Source organism: Centruroides vittatus, unplaced genomic scaffold (assembly GCF_030686945.1).
Source record: "Centruroides vittatus isolate TY-2023 unplaced genomic scaffold, ASM3068694v2 scaffold_576, whole genome shotgun sequence".
Lineage (NCBI taxonomy): Eukaryota > Metazoa > Arthropoda > Arachnida > Scorpiones > Buthidae > Centruroides > Centruroides vittatus.
The window spans coordinates 3,585,372-3,602,754 of NW_027122713.1; the positions used below are offsets into that span (position 1 = coordinate 3,585,372).

Below are 17,383 nucleotides of genomic sequence, written 5' to 3' on the forward strand. Positions count from 1 at the left end.
ACAGCTACGATGCAGTATGGAAACTACACTGCCCACCGAAACGTGGTCCGCGGATGCCCTCAGGGCTCTGTCTGTGGCCCGGTTCTCTGGAATATAGCCTTCAATAGCTTTCTCACTCAGGACTTTGGCCAACATCATATCACAGCCTACGCCGACGACGCCCTAGTGCTCGTGGGGGGCCGTTCTCGCGCCGCTCTTGAGGGCCTCGGTAACAAAGTATTGCACAACATCCTTACCTGGGGAAGTGATAATAAACTACATTTTAATGCGGCAAAAACTAATGCCATCGTCTTCAACAAGCCTGGCCAACCTAATCTGTACCGCAGGGTGCCCACTCTCAAAATGGGTAACCATTCCATCGCTGTCAAGAAAACAATTAAATACCTGGGTGTCATTCTTGACTACAGGCTACTCTGGAACCCTCATATCGATTATGTCACTGATCGTACAGGAAAAATTTTCACTGCCTTTGCACGTGTTGCGAGGAAGCGTTGGGGGCTGGCCTCTGAGGCCATGGATACCATCTACCGCCAGATCTTTACCCCCATCATCACTTATGCCTGCAGCAGTTGGAGCTGGGCCGTGCCCAAGGTACACATAAAACGGAAGCTGGTGGCCGCACAACGTAGAGCCCTCATTTACATCACGAGGGCTTACTCCACCACTCCTAACGTTTCGCTACAAGTCCTCGCAAAAAAGCCGCCTATTGACAAATATATTATTTCATCCTCCATCCTCTGGCAACTGAAGCACGGCCACAACATAAATACAGAAGGCCTCACCGTTAACAGCGAAGACCTCGAGCAAAATATTCCCATTGCTAACTCAAGGAATCCCGCCATACCTATTCAAATCAACTTCTTGCAACCTAACCAAACGGACCTTCAAATATATACCGACGGTTCGAAGACCGGCCTCAACGTTGGTTGTAGCTTTGTAGCCTACAACAATAATACTGAAATCACCTACGAGCGTTACAGGCTCGGCGATAACTGCTCCGTTCTGCAGGCAGAGCTTTTTGCCATCCATATGGCTGTGGCCTGGTCCTCCAACAATTACTCCTCCTCTACCATAGCTATAATTTCCGATAGCGCATCGGCAATCTCTCTTTTGAAAAAGCAAACACTCCATCCCATTGCAGACAATATCCAGAGAGGCATCTTCACCTCAAATAACCTATATCACATCCTCTGGACCAGGGCCCATCAGGGCACGACCGGAAACGAGAGGGCTGATTCACTGGCCAAGTCCGCCAGCACCGATCTTGATCTACCAGTGGCATACAGCAAACTCAGCAGCCACAACACCAAGTTAATTCTCAGGGACCATCTTCTCACCCTTTGGCAACAGGATTGGGATGATCGGAGGCACCCCACTACCCACAGGCTCATTCCAGACATTAACAACTTTATTAAAAGCAAGTGGTACAGCCCCAATCAACGAATGAGCCAATTCCTGACTAACCACGGGAATTTCTACTCCTACTTGGCCAGATTCAAAAACGCACCCGACACCAACTGTCCATTATGCGGCGTGGAAGACAGCTCTACCCACTACCTTCTTGACTGCCCCGCTTTGGAGCTACAAAGGCTTCACCTAAAGATCTTGCTGGAAGCCCACGGCAAATTGTGGCCCAACGACTGCCACGAAATTTTTATTTACGAAGACACCTATAAGGCCCTTAAGACCTTAATAGACAGTTATTTTACCTGTGTCACATTGCCCAGGTAACTGCTCTTTGCACCTACTTTTGTACCACTGTACTTAGTGTATTTTATTATTATTATTATTATGTTGGGTTAAGTGAGAGATACTCGGTTAACACCGGTGGCTGTGTACTATGCCGGACCAAAGTCAAGGCATAGTAACCAAAACAGAAATTAAAGAAGTGTATCAGTGTGTGTGTCTGTATTCAGGAATTTTCTCACAATATGACATGTATTCAATATAGTGGCCTTCTGTAGTGTGATGTATGTGTTTCTATTCAATTGTAATGTGCCCAGGCTTTTGTGTAGTGTGTGTGGTATGACACCTGTAGAGGAGAGAACAACAGGTACAATAAGCACCCTATCCATCCTCCACAGATGCCTTATTTCCTGGGCGAGTTCTGTGTACTTGCTAATTTTTTCAGTGCATGCGTTTTGTATATTGTGAGTGTTTGGAATGGATATGTCTATAATGTATGTGATTTTATTGTGTTTGTCAATGAGTGTGATGTCTGGTCTGTTGTGGTAAATTGTTTTATCTGTGATTATGGCTCTGTCGTAGTACATTTTGTGCGTGTTGTTTTCCAATACTGTCTGTGGAATGTATTTGTAGTATGGTTCGTGGATGTCTACTAATTTGTGTTTCTTTGCAAGCTCTTGGTGTATTATATTTGCTACTTGGTTATGTCTGTGTAAATAATCTGTCTGTGCCAAGAGCTTGCAACCAGAGGTGATGTGTTGTATAGTTTCTGGCATGATGTGACATTTTCTGCATGTGTCATTTGTGAGTGTTGCATCTTTGAGTATGTGTTTTCTGTAGTTTTTAGTATTTATGACCTGATCCTGTATGGCAATCATGAATCCTTCCGTCTCCCCAAAGAGGCATCCCCGAGCTAACCAGCTGTTTGACGCAGTTTTGTCAACAAAATCCTGGGCCAGATCATAAGGATGCCTGCCATGGAGTGCCTTTCGAGCCCACGATTGCTTAATGGTGTCTATGCTTTCTATATGTTGCGTTGTGTCCATATGATGTGAGTGTAAGTTTAATGGTGTGTTATTTGAGTCTGCTAGAGTTACTGCTTTATGTAATTGTGATGTTTCTTGTTTTTTGTAGAAAAACTCTCGCAGTGACTGTATTTGTTTGTAGTGAAGGTTAACTATGTCAATCAGGCCACGTCCGCCATCTTTACGTGGAAGGGTTAATCTTTCTGTGGCAGATTTAGGATGATGTTGTTTATGCTTAGTAAGTGTAGTTCTTGTTTTCCTTTGGAGTTGCTCGAGATCTGTGTGAGTCCAATGTATAACTCCAAAAGAATATGTGAGTACTGGGATGACATATGTGTTTATTGCTTTAACTGTGTGTTTTGCATTTAACTGTGTTCTGAGAATAGCATTTAACCTACTTTGGTATTCTTTAATTCAATCTTTGCTTTATTTGTGCATGTTCTGTTAGTTTGGCCTGTTGGAATCCTAAATACTTGTAGAGCTCACCCTCTTCCATGGATTCAATAATGTCTCCATTTCCAAGTGCAAAATCTTCTTTCTTCAGGATTCCTTTTTCTATGTGAAGTGTTTTGCATTTATCTAGGCCAAATTCCATTTGTATGTCCTTGGTGTATGAATGTGTGATTTGTAGGAGTTGATGAAGTTGTTTTTGTGTGGATGCATAAAGTTTTATGTCATCCATGTACATGAGATGTGACAGTGTAAACTGTGTTGTTTTTTTTGTGTCTGATATTGTAACCATATTGCGTGTTGTTTAACATGTTGGATAATGGAGTTCAGGGCTAGGCAGAACCAGAGAGGACTCAAGGAATCTCCTTGAAAAATTCCTCGCCTAATAAAAATTTGGTTTGTTTGTATGGAAGTGTTACTGAGCCCTGAGATGTAGTGTTGTTCTCCAGTGCTGCATAGTGTTTTGAAAGAATGCAATGAGTGATGGATGTATTTTGTACATGTGTAGGATATGTAGCAGCCAACTGTGTGGAACACTGTCGAATGCTTTTCTGTAGTCTATATATGCCATGTGTATGTTTCTGTGTTGTCTGTGTGCTTGCCGTAGAATGACTGAATCTATGAGTAACTGTTCTTTGCATCCCCTGTGGTTTCTACGACAACCTTTTTGCTGTTCTGTTAGAATGTTGTGTTCTTCAACGTGTTTGTATATTTTGTTTGCGATACAGGATGTCAATAATTTGTAGAGTGTTGGAAGACATGTAATTGGTCTGTATTGTGTGGGGTCTGTGGTATTGTTGTTTTTAGGTTTCATGTAGGTGATGCCCTGAGAAAGAAAATTTGGCATGTCTTGTGGATTGATGATGATGTGTGTTAGGTGTTTAGCTAGTTCCTGGTGCAGTGATGTGAACTTTTTGTACCAGAAATTGTGAATGTTGTCTACACCAGGTGTCTTCCAGTTGTGTGTTCTGTTAACAGTGTATTGGAAATCATGTATGTTTATTTCAGCACAGGGCATAGTTGGTATGTTGTGCAAGTTTCTGTTCTCCTCCTCGATCCAGCCTGCATCAGCATTGTGCGTGACAGCACTGGACCAAAGAGAAGACCAATAAGTTGTGAGTTCTTCTTCTGTTGGTGTGCCACTGTGCTGTGTATCAGTGTTTGCTTTGTTATTACTTTGTCTGTAAAAGAGTTTTTCATTGTTTGTAAATAATTTATTTTGTTGTTTTCGTAGTGTACATGTTTTGTATCGTTTGAGTCTACGTGCTTTGGCAGCAAGTTTTTGTTTTAGTGTATCAATGTATTCTGTAATGCGTGTGTTGTGATGTTCGTGTTTTGTGTGTGTTTTTATTTTCTTGAAAATGTTTTTGAGCTGTTTCCTTAATTTGGGTGTTATGTTGTTTTTTGTGTATTGTGTCAGCCTGCCTAATTGCTGTCTAATGTCATTTATTTGTGTTTCTATTCTTCTCTGCCAGGCTGGCTTGTGATAAAATTGTGTTTTCTGTGTATTTGTCTGTGATTGTACTTTCAGTCCATGGTGTGTCACTACTGTGACTGCCCCAGCATAAACTAATGTATGAATGTCTGCGAGTGTAGAAATTGAATGAACGTAGTGTGGTAGTAAGCGAGTGTTTACATAATTTAGTGTTTTTCCTACTTCCTTCGACGTGTTGATTTTTGGTATTCGTGGTCTTTGTGTGGGATCTGTGCCTGTATATTTAGTGAGTGTTTCCTGAAATATAAGTGAGAGCGTATTAACTAAATCCATGTCTATGTTATCAGTGATGGATGAGGAAGTGTCTGTAGTATCATTAGTGCTAATTGTTGTATGTGTGTTATTATCAATGCTTGTTACTGGATTATCCTGACAGGTTACGTGATCTTCATTAATGTTAGATGTTTCTGTCTGTTGATGTATTTGATCAACAACCTGTTGTTTGAAAAGTTCAAGTGTTGTTTGTGAGATAAGGTTGTTGTGTATAATTGTTCCTTTTTGATCAACAACCCTTTGTTCGGTAACAGTGAGGTGAGGATATTGTTGTGTGAATTTATGGTGTAGTTGTTGTCTGTATGCTGTCATGTTTGTTTCGAGTTTTGTGATAATGTAATAATTACGAATGATAAACTCGTTCATTTCTACTGTCCATTTCATCCGTTGGCGTGGTTTTCCAGCCTTTGTGGATGCATTGCCACAGAAACATTACTTCCAGTCACCAATTAAGATCTTGTTCTTCAACCCTCGGGCTGTTTTCGCTGTAAAACTGAGAGTACCATTTTCTAAATTTCGCAATTTGTTTGTCTCCTGCCACGTAAACTGGATTCTTTAAAAACATTTTGTAATTCCATATGCGAATGTCTCGCTCAAACTATTAAAATAAATATTTCCAATTATTAATACACATATTTCACGTATACTTTGAAATTTCAGTGATTCGAAAGATACAATCTCACCATACAACATTCAAAAAGGAACAAAATATAATCAATTATGGCTGCAAATCGAGAAGGAGAGTAATAATGTCGGATGACTCTCTGTCGAACAGGACCTTCCAGTATAATTCCAAATACCATCATCCCATTTCCTAATATACCTTTGAAATAAAAATGTTTTATTGCTGGGCCAATCTGAAAAATTGAATATATTTGATAATTTTTATTTCTTTATTTTATTTATTGATTTAAATTTATTTGTTACAATAAGGAGAAAAATTTGGTTATACAATGTTATACAATTTATTACTATTAAATAAAATAGTAATAAATTATCACAAAAATTCTAAAGATTTAGAGAAGAAAAAGAAAATCTTAAATAAAGTAATTTTTGACATGTCTTCATTTTTCAAATGATTATACTCGAACTCTTCTCCTAGTACAAAACATTTTTGTTCGTATATCACTTGACATGAACCAAATAAGTTAATTAAGAGATTCTCTCTTCCTCTTTAATACCGCTCTTACATACCGTAAAACATTCTGGACCGTAGTGTTAAAGTAAACACGTATATTTTGTTATTAATTAATTACCTGTTGAACTTCAAGTGATGAACGTAGTACAGATATTCCGAACAATTTAAAAGTGACAATGCCTTTATATATGTCACAGTAAAAAGTTTCTTCGCATACTGGAGAGCGGGATATGTTGGTTGTGAAGTGAAGAAATCTCGACCAATTTTCTGGATGAAGATTAATTTTTGACGATAGGCCAAAACCGTGAACGCAATTAAAATGAGCAAAATCTGCTGCATTTTCCATAATTTCCTACAGAATATAAATAAAATCGTAAATAATACATTTACTTATTTGGCATGGTGTCAGTTATAAATACCTGAATATGGCAATTTACTATGTGTTCACCACGACCTCTATACAGCATTAGTTGATTCTCTATTTCTGGTATAACTGGCGGTTTCCACAAAGGAGGTTTGCTTTCTGCATGATGCCACACGTAAATAAATCCGTTTTGTTCGATGGTTTCCCAACTTTTCATTTTAGCCACTTCTGGAACTAAATTTAAATGCATTTTTTACTGTGTTCTATTTAATATTACTCCAAAAGCAAAAGATATGTTTTCAGCATTGAAATAATATAAGCGTATGGTGCATTGGTTCCAGTGCAACGTTTAGAGTAAAATTAATTAATTCGTTTACTAAGACTCATCGCATCAATATTTAAAACTTTCTATCTCTGTCAATCGCAAAGGTAACAGGAAAAATTATTATAAGATTTAGCACAACGTAAAACGAGTTTGATTATAAAATATAAAATCATTGCATAATTTAATACAAAAATCGTTAACTTTAGTTTGCTGTAGTACATGTTTAAAGGGACTGCCATCACCAGTAAAAAGAAAGAAAAAAAAAAAAACTACGTAGACGATTGAAATTTCTAATCTAAATGGCAGATAGCATATCTAGCATCTTCGATTTCAATTTTCCTACTCAGTATGTCAACACAACGCAAGACGAATGTGTATGACAGCAACCGAGCTGCTACACTAAAGTATTTTGGTAAACCTGCTGGAATAAGTCATCGATGTCAAATCAAAAATAGTGGCCATGGAACAGGGTTGTATTTTTATTCAATTGCCTATCGAACAGCTGTTTAAGTCATTGACGCACAGCTGAATGTGAATGAACTGGTCGGAAACATGCCGCAGTTTGTTGTAGCATGTTATACAGCTGTGAGAATACGGGCAAGGGTAAACCCTCTAGTCCTTAGAACGGTTAGTCATACTCACTAGGATCAGTGGATGGCTTAATAGGAGGGTATCTATGTCGAGTGGGGAGGTGTCGATGTGTTCGTCAATAGGTGTCCGATCTTAAGGTAATGCATAACTCTCAACTTCCAATTAACAAATAATAAAATGTTTAACAAACTAAGGGAAACAAAGGACAAATACAACTGACAATATCTAGGTCGATGGCCTAACTAAATACACCTCTAACTGCTTACTACCGAGAGAAAGTTTACAATAATAAATATAATAATAATACCTTTGTCAGACTAGTATATTTAGTCTAGTCGATGTGTAGATCTTCTCTTCTGATATGGAGTTGGCTGAAGAATGGGAGACAGATGACGAAGATCCGGAGAGGGACTATATACTGTTTATGGCATCCATTCTTTCATGTGGCAGTGTTCGTTTTTTCCCCGATTGTTGCCTTTCTCTAAGGCAGTCTCTGTAACCTTCGGCCGCTGCCCTGAGTTTGCGTTTTTAGTACCTTTAATTCTAAAATCCTCTCAAATTGGGTTTTAGTATTCGTAACATCTGACGGGATATTATTTCTGACGCAAATGGACAGATGTTCGTCGGAGATGTGTGATAACATCTCTCCCAAAGGAAGTTTTATTTCTCTTCCCACGAATTTGACAGAAATGTGTTAATTTTGACATCAATTTAATATTTTAGCAATTTCTTAACGAAATTAAATTAATCCATTTCTGGATTCTCACACAGCCATTTGCAAACTGTCAAAGATATATGTTTAATAATCATACGTCAATCAATAAAAGACTATCAAGCTTCTCACCCGAGATAACACACCAATCTTTTAATGTAAATCTTACCTAAAGCGTGTATTTCGCGTACGTGTGACGCACTTCCCAGTAGTACACATTATGTCAGTTCACGATTTTAAAAATACTGTAAGTGCCTAGTTAATCCGTAAATATTCTTCATAACTTGGTGTAACCTGGCGTAAATTCATCACTATATTGCAACAATGTAATCACAGTTCATGAATCCTACATGTGACTGTTGCAAGTAGCAGTTGAACAGGTGCCTGTTATGTATTTGTCTTAATCTTTCATGTGTTTGTCTATGATGTAGTTTTTTTCTCACATACCTAGAAGTATGACTATATTTTAAAATAAAGATCAGTCCGACCTCGACTGTGCTATTTATTTTAGTATAGAAACTTCTTACATTGAGATTCGTCACATGTAACTCATGGTGTTGGTGTAGTTATAAAGTGCTTGTGGAAACTATATGCTGCTTCTCGTGCTTTTTATCTTGTTTTCCCATGTAGCCCAATCAATCATTTCGCAATCTATTCCATGCGTATAAGACATGGTCATAGTGCGCTACAATTTGCAGACTATTTAATGCGGCCAGTTTAATAGCAATGTTGGCAATGTCGGATGCTATGTGATTTGTCATATTAAAATATTACATTGCATAATGACCTTAGAAAACTGCCGCAAAATAACTGCATTAATTGCACAGATACTTTTGTTTAAGAAAATCAATTTAACCATTATCATTGCAGTGAAACTAATGCACCCCTTTTTTATTTAGCTGCAATGCTAAGAAAATTCATTTTGAGTATGAATCAAAATAAATATACTAAGTATATATATTTTTAGTAGTCCTCACTTTTTTCGGCGTAAGGTATTTTCACGCAAGAACCATCCTGTCCAGCAAATCGCCATCCGTGGAAAGGACATTCGATGCAATCCTCGTGAACTTTGCCATCAGTTCCTAAATGAGCGCCCAAATGAGGGCAATAAGCATCTAAAACAAAACATGTTCCTGTTTTTCCACGAAATATAACGAATTGCTGACCTGTAAAGTAATTAAAACTATATCTAATCATAAATTTTTCGAATTTATTATTATTGATTTATAAATGTATCTCGCGTAAATACAGATCGTGTATCTTTACAATGACTGTATTTGCTCATTTATTAACATACAGTTTAATAAGTACGCTGTACAAGGACGACGCCAGCTAATGGGCCAGGGGGAAAGATGATTTAAATTGATAAAGGATATGAATTGTATGTAGATAAAATAAAAACGATTCATAAAGTTTTAATCATTTACTATGTACCGGAAAAGAAATATCTTAATTAAAACATTTTTTTAACTTACAAGAAGCCTATGAAGATTATTTTAATTAAAACATAGTATTTAAATAATTTTTTTCGAATTTCTAGGAGAGGGCAGCGGCCCCCCTGCCCCCTGCCCCCCCTTAGCGACGCCCTTGACGCTGTATGCCTATAAATATGTGTGAAATTTATACTAAAGCAATTGCTGATTAGAGGGAAAACAGACACATAATATACATACAGAAATTATTACCTGTTTTTACTAAAATCAAGCATCAGATGTCTACCAAATGTCAATACAGTAGAGCATCGATTATCCGACCCCGATTAACTGACTTATCGGTTAACCGACCGCGTTCTAGTCGGCAAATTCAAATGTCCGCTAGTGATGTGGCGCTACAATATTTGGCTATGTCTTGGCTACTTTAATATTATTTTTGTTAAATTTTTGCATGTTTTAGCTGGCAACACGGCTCGACCATGAAAGGGAGGCTAGTATTTAAACCAGGCCTAATACACTATACTAATAATGTATTTTTTCATACTTTTCGGTTATCCGACCAACCCCAGTCCCCAATTAAGTCGGATAATCGATGCTCTACTGTAATAGGAAGTCGTCACGTGATTACTATTGTAATAGAATTCAATGTGGTATACATGAACTAATAGTGTGGTTAATTTGTTAAAGTAATTTATGCTTCGTGAATGCATTATACCTATACATTTGTTTGCCAGTTTATTTAATCATTTGTTGTTTTTAGAGTGTTTATTATACATCTGTGGTGAAAACAATTTTTTAATTTGTGAGTATAGGTGTTGTTTGCAATTTTTATTTAAATTAGCCATACATTAATAAGATATATACAAAAAGTTGTAATTTTAGGATACCAGTCAATGTGAGGAAGGTTTGTCCTCCCACCCATATAAATATAATGTTGTAATTTACACCAACGTTTATTGTAAGTTCTCTCCTTTTTAAAACTAGTTGTCGTCATACATTGATGTCGTGTTCTAAAAAATTTTCTTGTTTTAGCACTGAAGAGGGGTTGGAATAAATTAGACCAACCCGAAATGCATATGATGTAATTCTAAATAAAATCAATTTGCCAATGATATTGCTGTGAGATTGGTCTACCAATAACTTTTTGGATTACAGAGACTAAATTCGTAATAATATGTTAATGATTTTAATATTATGAAAAACAATTTTTCCAAGCGTGTTTTAATTATTTAAATTAAATAAATTTTATGCGAAATTTTTTGATTTATCTAAATTACGTAGCGAATCGCAATATTTATATTCGTGTCCGGACAATATTGACAAGTAACTCTTAGACATAAATAGTATTATAATTAATGACGATTCGAACAAAGACGTACTGAAAGAATTATATGATTTAATGTCATTAATTTTTACGGTACCATCTACCAGTGGGTCTGCTGAGCGCAGTTTTTCGACCACGAAGCAAATTCATACATTGGCCAGGAACGTCCACTCGGTCAGAGGAAAAATTGTGGTCGCTAGCGTTGCTTTCGATAGAAAAAGAGCTTTCAAATACGTTGATGGAGTCGACGACCAGCGACTTTTATGATAAAGTAACTAACGACTTTGTGGAAAAACTCGCCGAATAGAATTAGTTTATAAAAAATTAAAAAAACAAGTTTTTCTATTATTGTTTGTATCATATCAATTTGTATTATGTATGTATTATTTGTATTTTAGAACTAAAATACATAAATTGTTTATTTTTGTTATTTCCAGTATTTGTTTAAAACTTTTATGGAAACGTGAGGTTCCGGACAGGTCTGACCCGTCACGAAAAACGCGAAAAAACTGTTATTTTACAGAAAAATTTACTACTTTAAAAAAACATAGGTAAAAGTCGTTTGTAGTCGGACACCCATTGTTTATATCAAACTGCCGGGCAGAAACCATAAATCGCGAAAGGAAGTCGTCCTATGATCGGTGGAAAATCGAATTCGTCTTCGATTTTGACTTTTCTCGCGCTCCAAGTAAGTGTCTCCTTACGTTTAGTAACCAGGGACCAACCACTCGGGAAGCGTGATTGAGAAAGAACGACCAATCAAAATGGATGAAAGAAAGAACAGAGATTGATATAATCTCCGACAATCGAGGAGGCCTGGCGCTCGTTTAACGTTCCGAATAACCAAAACGCCGTGTGTCAACGCGCAATAAAAGAACAATTTCTCGTCTATTGTGCCAACCCGCAACCCGTGCCACTTCGGACTTAGACCGTGTCCCCGACGCCAATGGAAAAAATCTCCCCGTGCCTTACAGACTTGTCAACGCCAATGTCCCAGGGCCACCTTCGATCGACTATCAAATAACTACATCGACGCCCAGGACGTCCGAACGGCTGATTGTCCTAAAGCAAACTATTTTGTACATAGTGCATGTTTATTTTATATTAAAATAAACGGTTTTTGTCAGATACTTGTCTTTCTCTTCCGCCACCTCGCACGTACGAATGGACCCTAGACCGTTACTAACGCACAATTAACTGTGATTGCCCCTGGATGTCGGCTTTTTACAGAAACACAGCTTTCCTATCATCAAATGTCACGGCACGCCACTGTTCTGTACAGTGCATTCGTTTAATATAATTGCACAATATATTTAATAATAAAATATTGGGATCATTGAACATTAATATATTGTTTATTGTAGCAATAAACGCTGAATTATATATTATATATAAACAATAGACAATACAAAATTATATAATGATGATTTATTATAGAAAAAATTGTTAATATGACATAAAATTAGCAGAACGGCAGTGTTACTTTCTGTTGAAATTATAAAAGTCTTCAGTATGTTGAAAAGATATTATTTTATTTGATGTTTAAAAGAGTAGTGTACCAAAAATTAAAACAATACTAAAAAAATAAAAAATCGTAAATGTTTTCTTTGTTTTGAAAAAATAACAAATAAAACGAAACTGTAGAGAAATTATATTATATGTATATATATATATATATCACAGACTGTAAGATTTAAAATATCGCATTATTTTGTAATTACAGTAAGTATATATCAAGTAAAAATCAAGAAACGCTCAACAGTAAAGCAAGGTATTATATGTTTTTTATACTTCAAAAAAATTTATTATTAATTATTATATCTATATATCATACACGTAGTCTCATGCTTTAGGTAATTGTTCAATGGGTGTATGAAATCTGAAGTCTTTTGGTAAGAGATCAGCAGCCCGAGGATACATCAATTTGTAAGACTGACGAATGGTAATTGCAGCCACTCCAGCAACGTCACCAATTTCTAAAGAATAAAAAATACAAAAGTTGTTTCTGTTTCTTTTTCTTAATTTGAAAGAAAAAAAAATAATTACCTTTTTGAGTCTTCTTGTCTCCAGAGGCCTGACTGGCCAGGTAGATGGCCGCCGCCGCTACAGAAATGGGACTGCGTCTAAAAAAGCACACACACAACTGTTGAGAGGAAAGCTTGTTTGGATATAAATTTAATTCCAAATATAAATATATTTATAATATTTACAATTTTAAATATAATAGATAAATTTGGAGTGATTTCTAAATGAATCAGATGAGTCCAAATTTATAAACAGTAATTACAGACTTTTGGCAATTAAGGACCTGGTTAAGTTACAGAAACTTCTTGATATAAAAGTCTTATATAAGATGATGATTATTAAGTAAAAACTAAAGTACTTACGTCGAAACTATAGACTAAAATATAAAATTAAAGTGGACCCTCGTTATAGCGCTGCTTGCTATACCGCGCACTCGGTTATAGCGCGGGCGATGTTCACGACGCCATAAGCTCAAACACGTTTATACAGGTCCGTGAGGCGTTAGTGAGTAGCGCATTTTATTGTTACTGCGTACTGAGTAATTGTGTATGTATTGAGTTCCTGCATATATTTTGAATAGTGTTTAATTATTGTATGCATGATGAGTAAAAGAAAACCTTACAGTGTGAAAGAAAAGCTTGACATTATTGCTAAAGTAAAGAGCGGAGTTCCGAAAGCAAACATAAGAAGAGCATATCTGAAGCATATCTGAAGCAACTGTAAGGGGTTGGATGGCAGAGGAGACAAAACAAATCATTTGTTGATAAGCTTGACCAAGATGCTGGGCTTACTCGAAAAAAGACAAGACTTGGAAAAAATCAAAATGTTGTCGATTGCCTCTATGCATGGTTTGTGCAAAAAGAAGTGAAGGTATTTCCGTATCTGAAACTGCTTTAAAGTTGCAGGCTGAAAAATTTCATATATGCTTAAAAGCAGAAGGAGATTTTAAGGCTTCTGACGGTTGGTTGTGGCGTTGGCAAAAACGACATGGCATCTTCCAAATTTCCATTTATGGTGAAGCAAAGTCTAGTGATATTGAAGGCGCTGCAGAATTTTCCAAACAGTTCACAATTTCCATTAAGAAAGAAGGGTATACTGATGCACAAGTTTATAACTGATAAGACTACATTATATAACAGAATGTTGCCAAGTAAAACCTTAGATCTAAAAAGTAACCCACAAAAGACATTAAAACTAAGCAAAGAAAGGTAAGGATCTGGATTAAAACTAAATAAGGAAAGGATAACAGCTTTATTTTGTGTAAATAAAGCTGGTAATAACAAATTGACGCCACTCATAGGTAAAAGTCAAAACCCACAATGTTTCAAGTCAGTCAATATAAAATCTCTGCTAGTTGTTTATAAAAACAGCATAAACGCTTGGATGACTTCTAAAATATTTCATGACTGGTTTCACAATTCCTTTGTTCCGTCTGTGCGAAAATTTCTGAGAGGATTGAGTCTAGATTCAAAAGCTTTGCTTCTCTTAGATAATTGCCCAGCTCATCCACCTGCTGATAACCTTGTGTCTGACGATGGTAAAATAAAAGTAATGTATCTTCTAAAAATACTACTGCTCTTATACAACCCTTAGATCAAGGCATTATTAGTGCTTTCAAAACAAATTACCGAAGCGAAATGATGAAGTCATTATTAGCATCAGACATTGACGTCAACATATTTTTACAAAAAATGGATTTCAAAGACGTGTCCTACAGTATTGGACTTGCCTGGCAGGCAACCACATCAGAGACAATTAGAAACTGTTGGAGAAAATTAAATACATCTAATTATCAAGTTGATCTCGACCAAACCACAACACATTCAGATTCAGCTTCAGATAATATCTTCACTGAGGCTGAAATTTCTCGTATCCGGGAAATATTGAATGAGCCAGACATAACTAATGATTCTTTGACTAATTGGTTAGATTTGGACGCTAGAGAAGATATTTGTCAGAATATAACTGATGAAATGATTATCGAATCCATTTTCAGTGACGAAGATTGTCAAGAAGAAACAGATGATGTGATGAAAGTTCCAGTGAGATAGCTGATATACCGCCACCAACCAAAGAGGCAATAACAGCCATGGTAACTGTTATAAAATGGGCTGAATCACAAGAAAATATTAACAGTGTCAGATTGTTTCAATTAGCATCTTTCAAAAGAGAAATGATACAGAAGTTATCAAAACGCAAACAAACAAAATTTACTCAGTTTTTAAAGTGATGTTTTGTTAATTGAAATGATGTCGAATACATAGATTTTAGTCAAGTTATAGATAGTGTTTGTTTTTACATACAGTACTGTATTTTCAAGCGTACCTTATGTACGTAAATAAAATAATACATATACAGTATGTACTGTACTTATTAAGAAGTATAACTATGTTGTGTGAATTTTAATAAAGCACTTAATAAATAAATTGGTTTTTTATTAAAATACATAATATGTACAGTACGTAACGTAGTTGATGGGATGTTTCAGCAGTATGTAGCACAAATCGTTCTGAGTAAATTTATTGTGTCGCCATAGTATAACGTGGTTCACCTTATAACGCGGGTGTTGTTTCCCGCCCGACATGCGCGTTATATCGGGGGTCCACTGTGCTACCAGTTTTAATGCCAAAGGTGATGGAATAAAGATCAGAAATTTTCGATTCTGATGTGGCAAAGCAAAACAGCATAAATTACACTACTGAGACTTTTTAAGATTGACATTGTAAATGTAACAACATCTATCTTTCTAACAATGGTAGTCTGTGTTTACAAAACAATTGTTTGGCTAATGATTATTTTATAATATATTATTTTTAATTTAAATTTCCATTATCCATATCTATGCATGGGTAATTAGTCAGACATCTTATAAGCAGTGTTGAATATTCTGACAGCAATCACACTGCCTTAACATTTTTCTTTAAAAAAGTTGGTATGCCAATAAATTGCCAGATCAGCTTTATTGATTATTATTAGCTGATGCTGCTTTACACTCCCAGCCAATATTATGCTTACCTTTCAGCATTCAGGAAAACAAGTTTAATGTTCGACCGTTTTATTTCTTAGTATAAACAAAAAAATGAATGGAAAGAAACATCACACATGATGTTTTTATTTGATTTTACTTTACAGCTTATTTGTCATTAGCAGAAAAATTACAACTTAAAATGAAAATGTAAGATGCATTATTTCTGTAACCAAATAGCCCAAGAAAAATTTACTTTGATATAATGTATTGAACAACAATGTGTAACACTGCATTTTATATTTTCTAACAGAGGTAGAGCAAGGATTACATTTGAATTAATAAACTAAACTGAAATACATGAAAATATCAACTAAAAAGTAATCATATTGACAGCTTGGGCAAACCAAACTAATAATATAATGGCATAAACTGTAGCTGTAAAACTAACTTTCAAGAAATAGGAATTTAAAAACTGGACCAACCAGAAATAGGAAATTTGGCTATTGCACACTACTAATTTTCTATGTTATCCAAACATTTGAAACTTTAAATATCTGCTTATGGGCTTAAGCAGAAATTGTTCAATATAATACGATTATTTTATTATTGAAAGTCTGCAAAATTTATAGTTAGTCGCTTATGGTTCTATAACCACGATATTTTTGCGATACAAATAAAGTTCCCAATTGGTCGTAAGTTCCGTAAGAAATGGCGACAGGCAATGTTACGGATGGATTTTGGAATGGCGGGCAAGTAATAGTAAATAAATTTAATTAAAAAGGCAAAATGAGACCAAACATAAATACATAACTTACCCTGGAACGATGTCTGTTTCAATCGCTTTTCTAGCAATGTGAGTGGCTGCCCTCTGTACAGAGGCTGGAAGTCCCAGATTGGAGCAGAAACGTGACTGAAATATAAGAATCTGTTAATCAAATATCAAAAACTCATCAATCTTAAAAATTAATACAATTCAGTTATTTTTTTATCAGACCACGATTACCACAAGAAGTAAAATCTGGATATCTTTTTCTCTGCTTTTCTGGGGTCGATCGCGTCTACGAAACAAATTTGCATATCTATAATGAAATCCTTGCTACCTTTGCAATTAGAGTATCGTACCGAATGCGGTGACATATAAATTATTATTCTCCTTTAGTAAGTTTTCGAGATATAACGACGAACGTCAGAAAAAATCAAAAATTTTTTTGGGTATACTATAGATTACTCCCTATGGGAATTTCGTGTGTTTGGGTATATATCTGAACTCAGGGGACCGAGACGAGTTCGACGATACTCTACTTTTGGACCGGAGACGAAAAATAAAAAAGTTATCATACTTTTTTCGGCGATCGCGCGATGATAGGGAGTCGCGTCGCTCTCCGCTAAGTCGGCCTCGCTATCGCGATCGGGAGTCCCGTCGCTTGCCGTTAAAATTGTCTTTGGTAGACGTTTCCCCCTTTTTTTACTTTGTTCAAGAACTACCGTGAATCGATCACTAGTTTAGCACATGGCGGCGTGTGGTGGCTCCCGTACGAGAGATCAGTCGGGCCGCCATGTTCGCTGCCGTAAGT

At 36.2% G+C, this 17,383-nt stretch overlaps 1 protein-coding gene and 1 long non-coding RNA gene across 2 annotated transcripts; both read right to left on the bottom strand.

Moving 5' to 3' along the window:
- Nucleotides 1–5,363: 5,363 nt before the first annotated feature.
- On the bottom strand, nt 5,364–9,275 carry LOC136989464 (cholesterol 7-desaturase nvd-like). Its single transcript, XM_067287616.1, has 5 exons — nt 9,037–9,275; nt 6,487–6,665; nt 6,186–6,419; nt 5,613–5,786; nt 5,364–5,527 (listed from the first exon to the last, which is right to left on the bottom strand). The coding sequence occupies exons 1-5, from the start codon at nt 9,254–9,256 to the stop codon at nt 5,372–5,374; spliced, it is 963 nt and encodes a 320-aa protein (XP_067143717.1). The 5' UTR covers nt 9,257–9,275; the 3' UTR covers nt 5,364–5,371.
- A 3,306-nt stretch (nt 9,276–12,581) lies between these two features.
- Nucleotides 12,582–16,786, bottom strand: LOC136989524 (uncharacterized). The gene is made up of 3 exons (XR_010882925.1): nt 16,625–16,786; nt 12,863–12,939; nt 12,582–12,792 (listed from the first exon to the last, which is right to left on the bottom strand). It is a non-coding gene; the product is annotated as an uncharacterized lncRNA (long non-coding RNA).
- Between the last annotated feature and the right edge of the window lie 597 nt (nt 16,787–17,383).

Excerpts from the sequence above, each read along its gene's own strand:
- LOC136989464 (XM_067287616.1), bottom strand. The coding sequence starts at position 9,256 with ATGATTAGATATAGTTTTAATTACTTTACAGGTCAGCAATTCGTTATA. Across the intron at positions 6,666-9,036 it reads AATACCTTACGCCGAAAAAA|TTCCAGAAGTGGCTAAAATG; the intron begins GTGAGGACTACT and ends ATTTAAATTTAG. Across the intron at positions 5,787-6,185 it reads CATCACTTGAAGTTCAACAG|ATTGGCCCAGCAATAAAACA; the intron begins GTAATTAATTAA and ends TCAATTTTTCAG.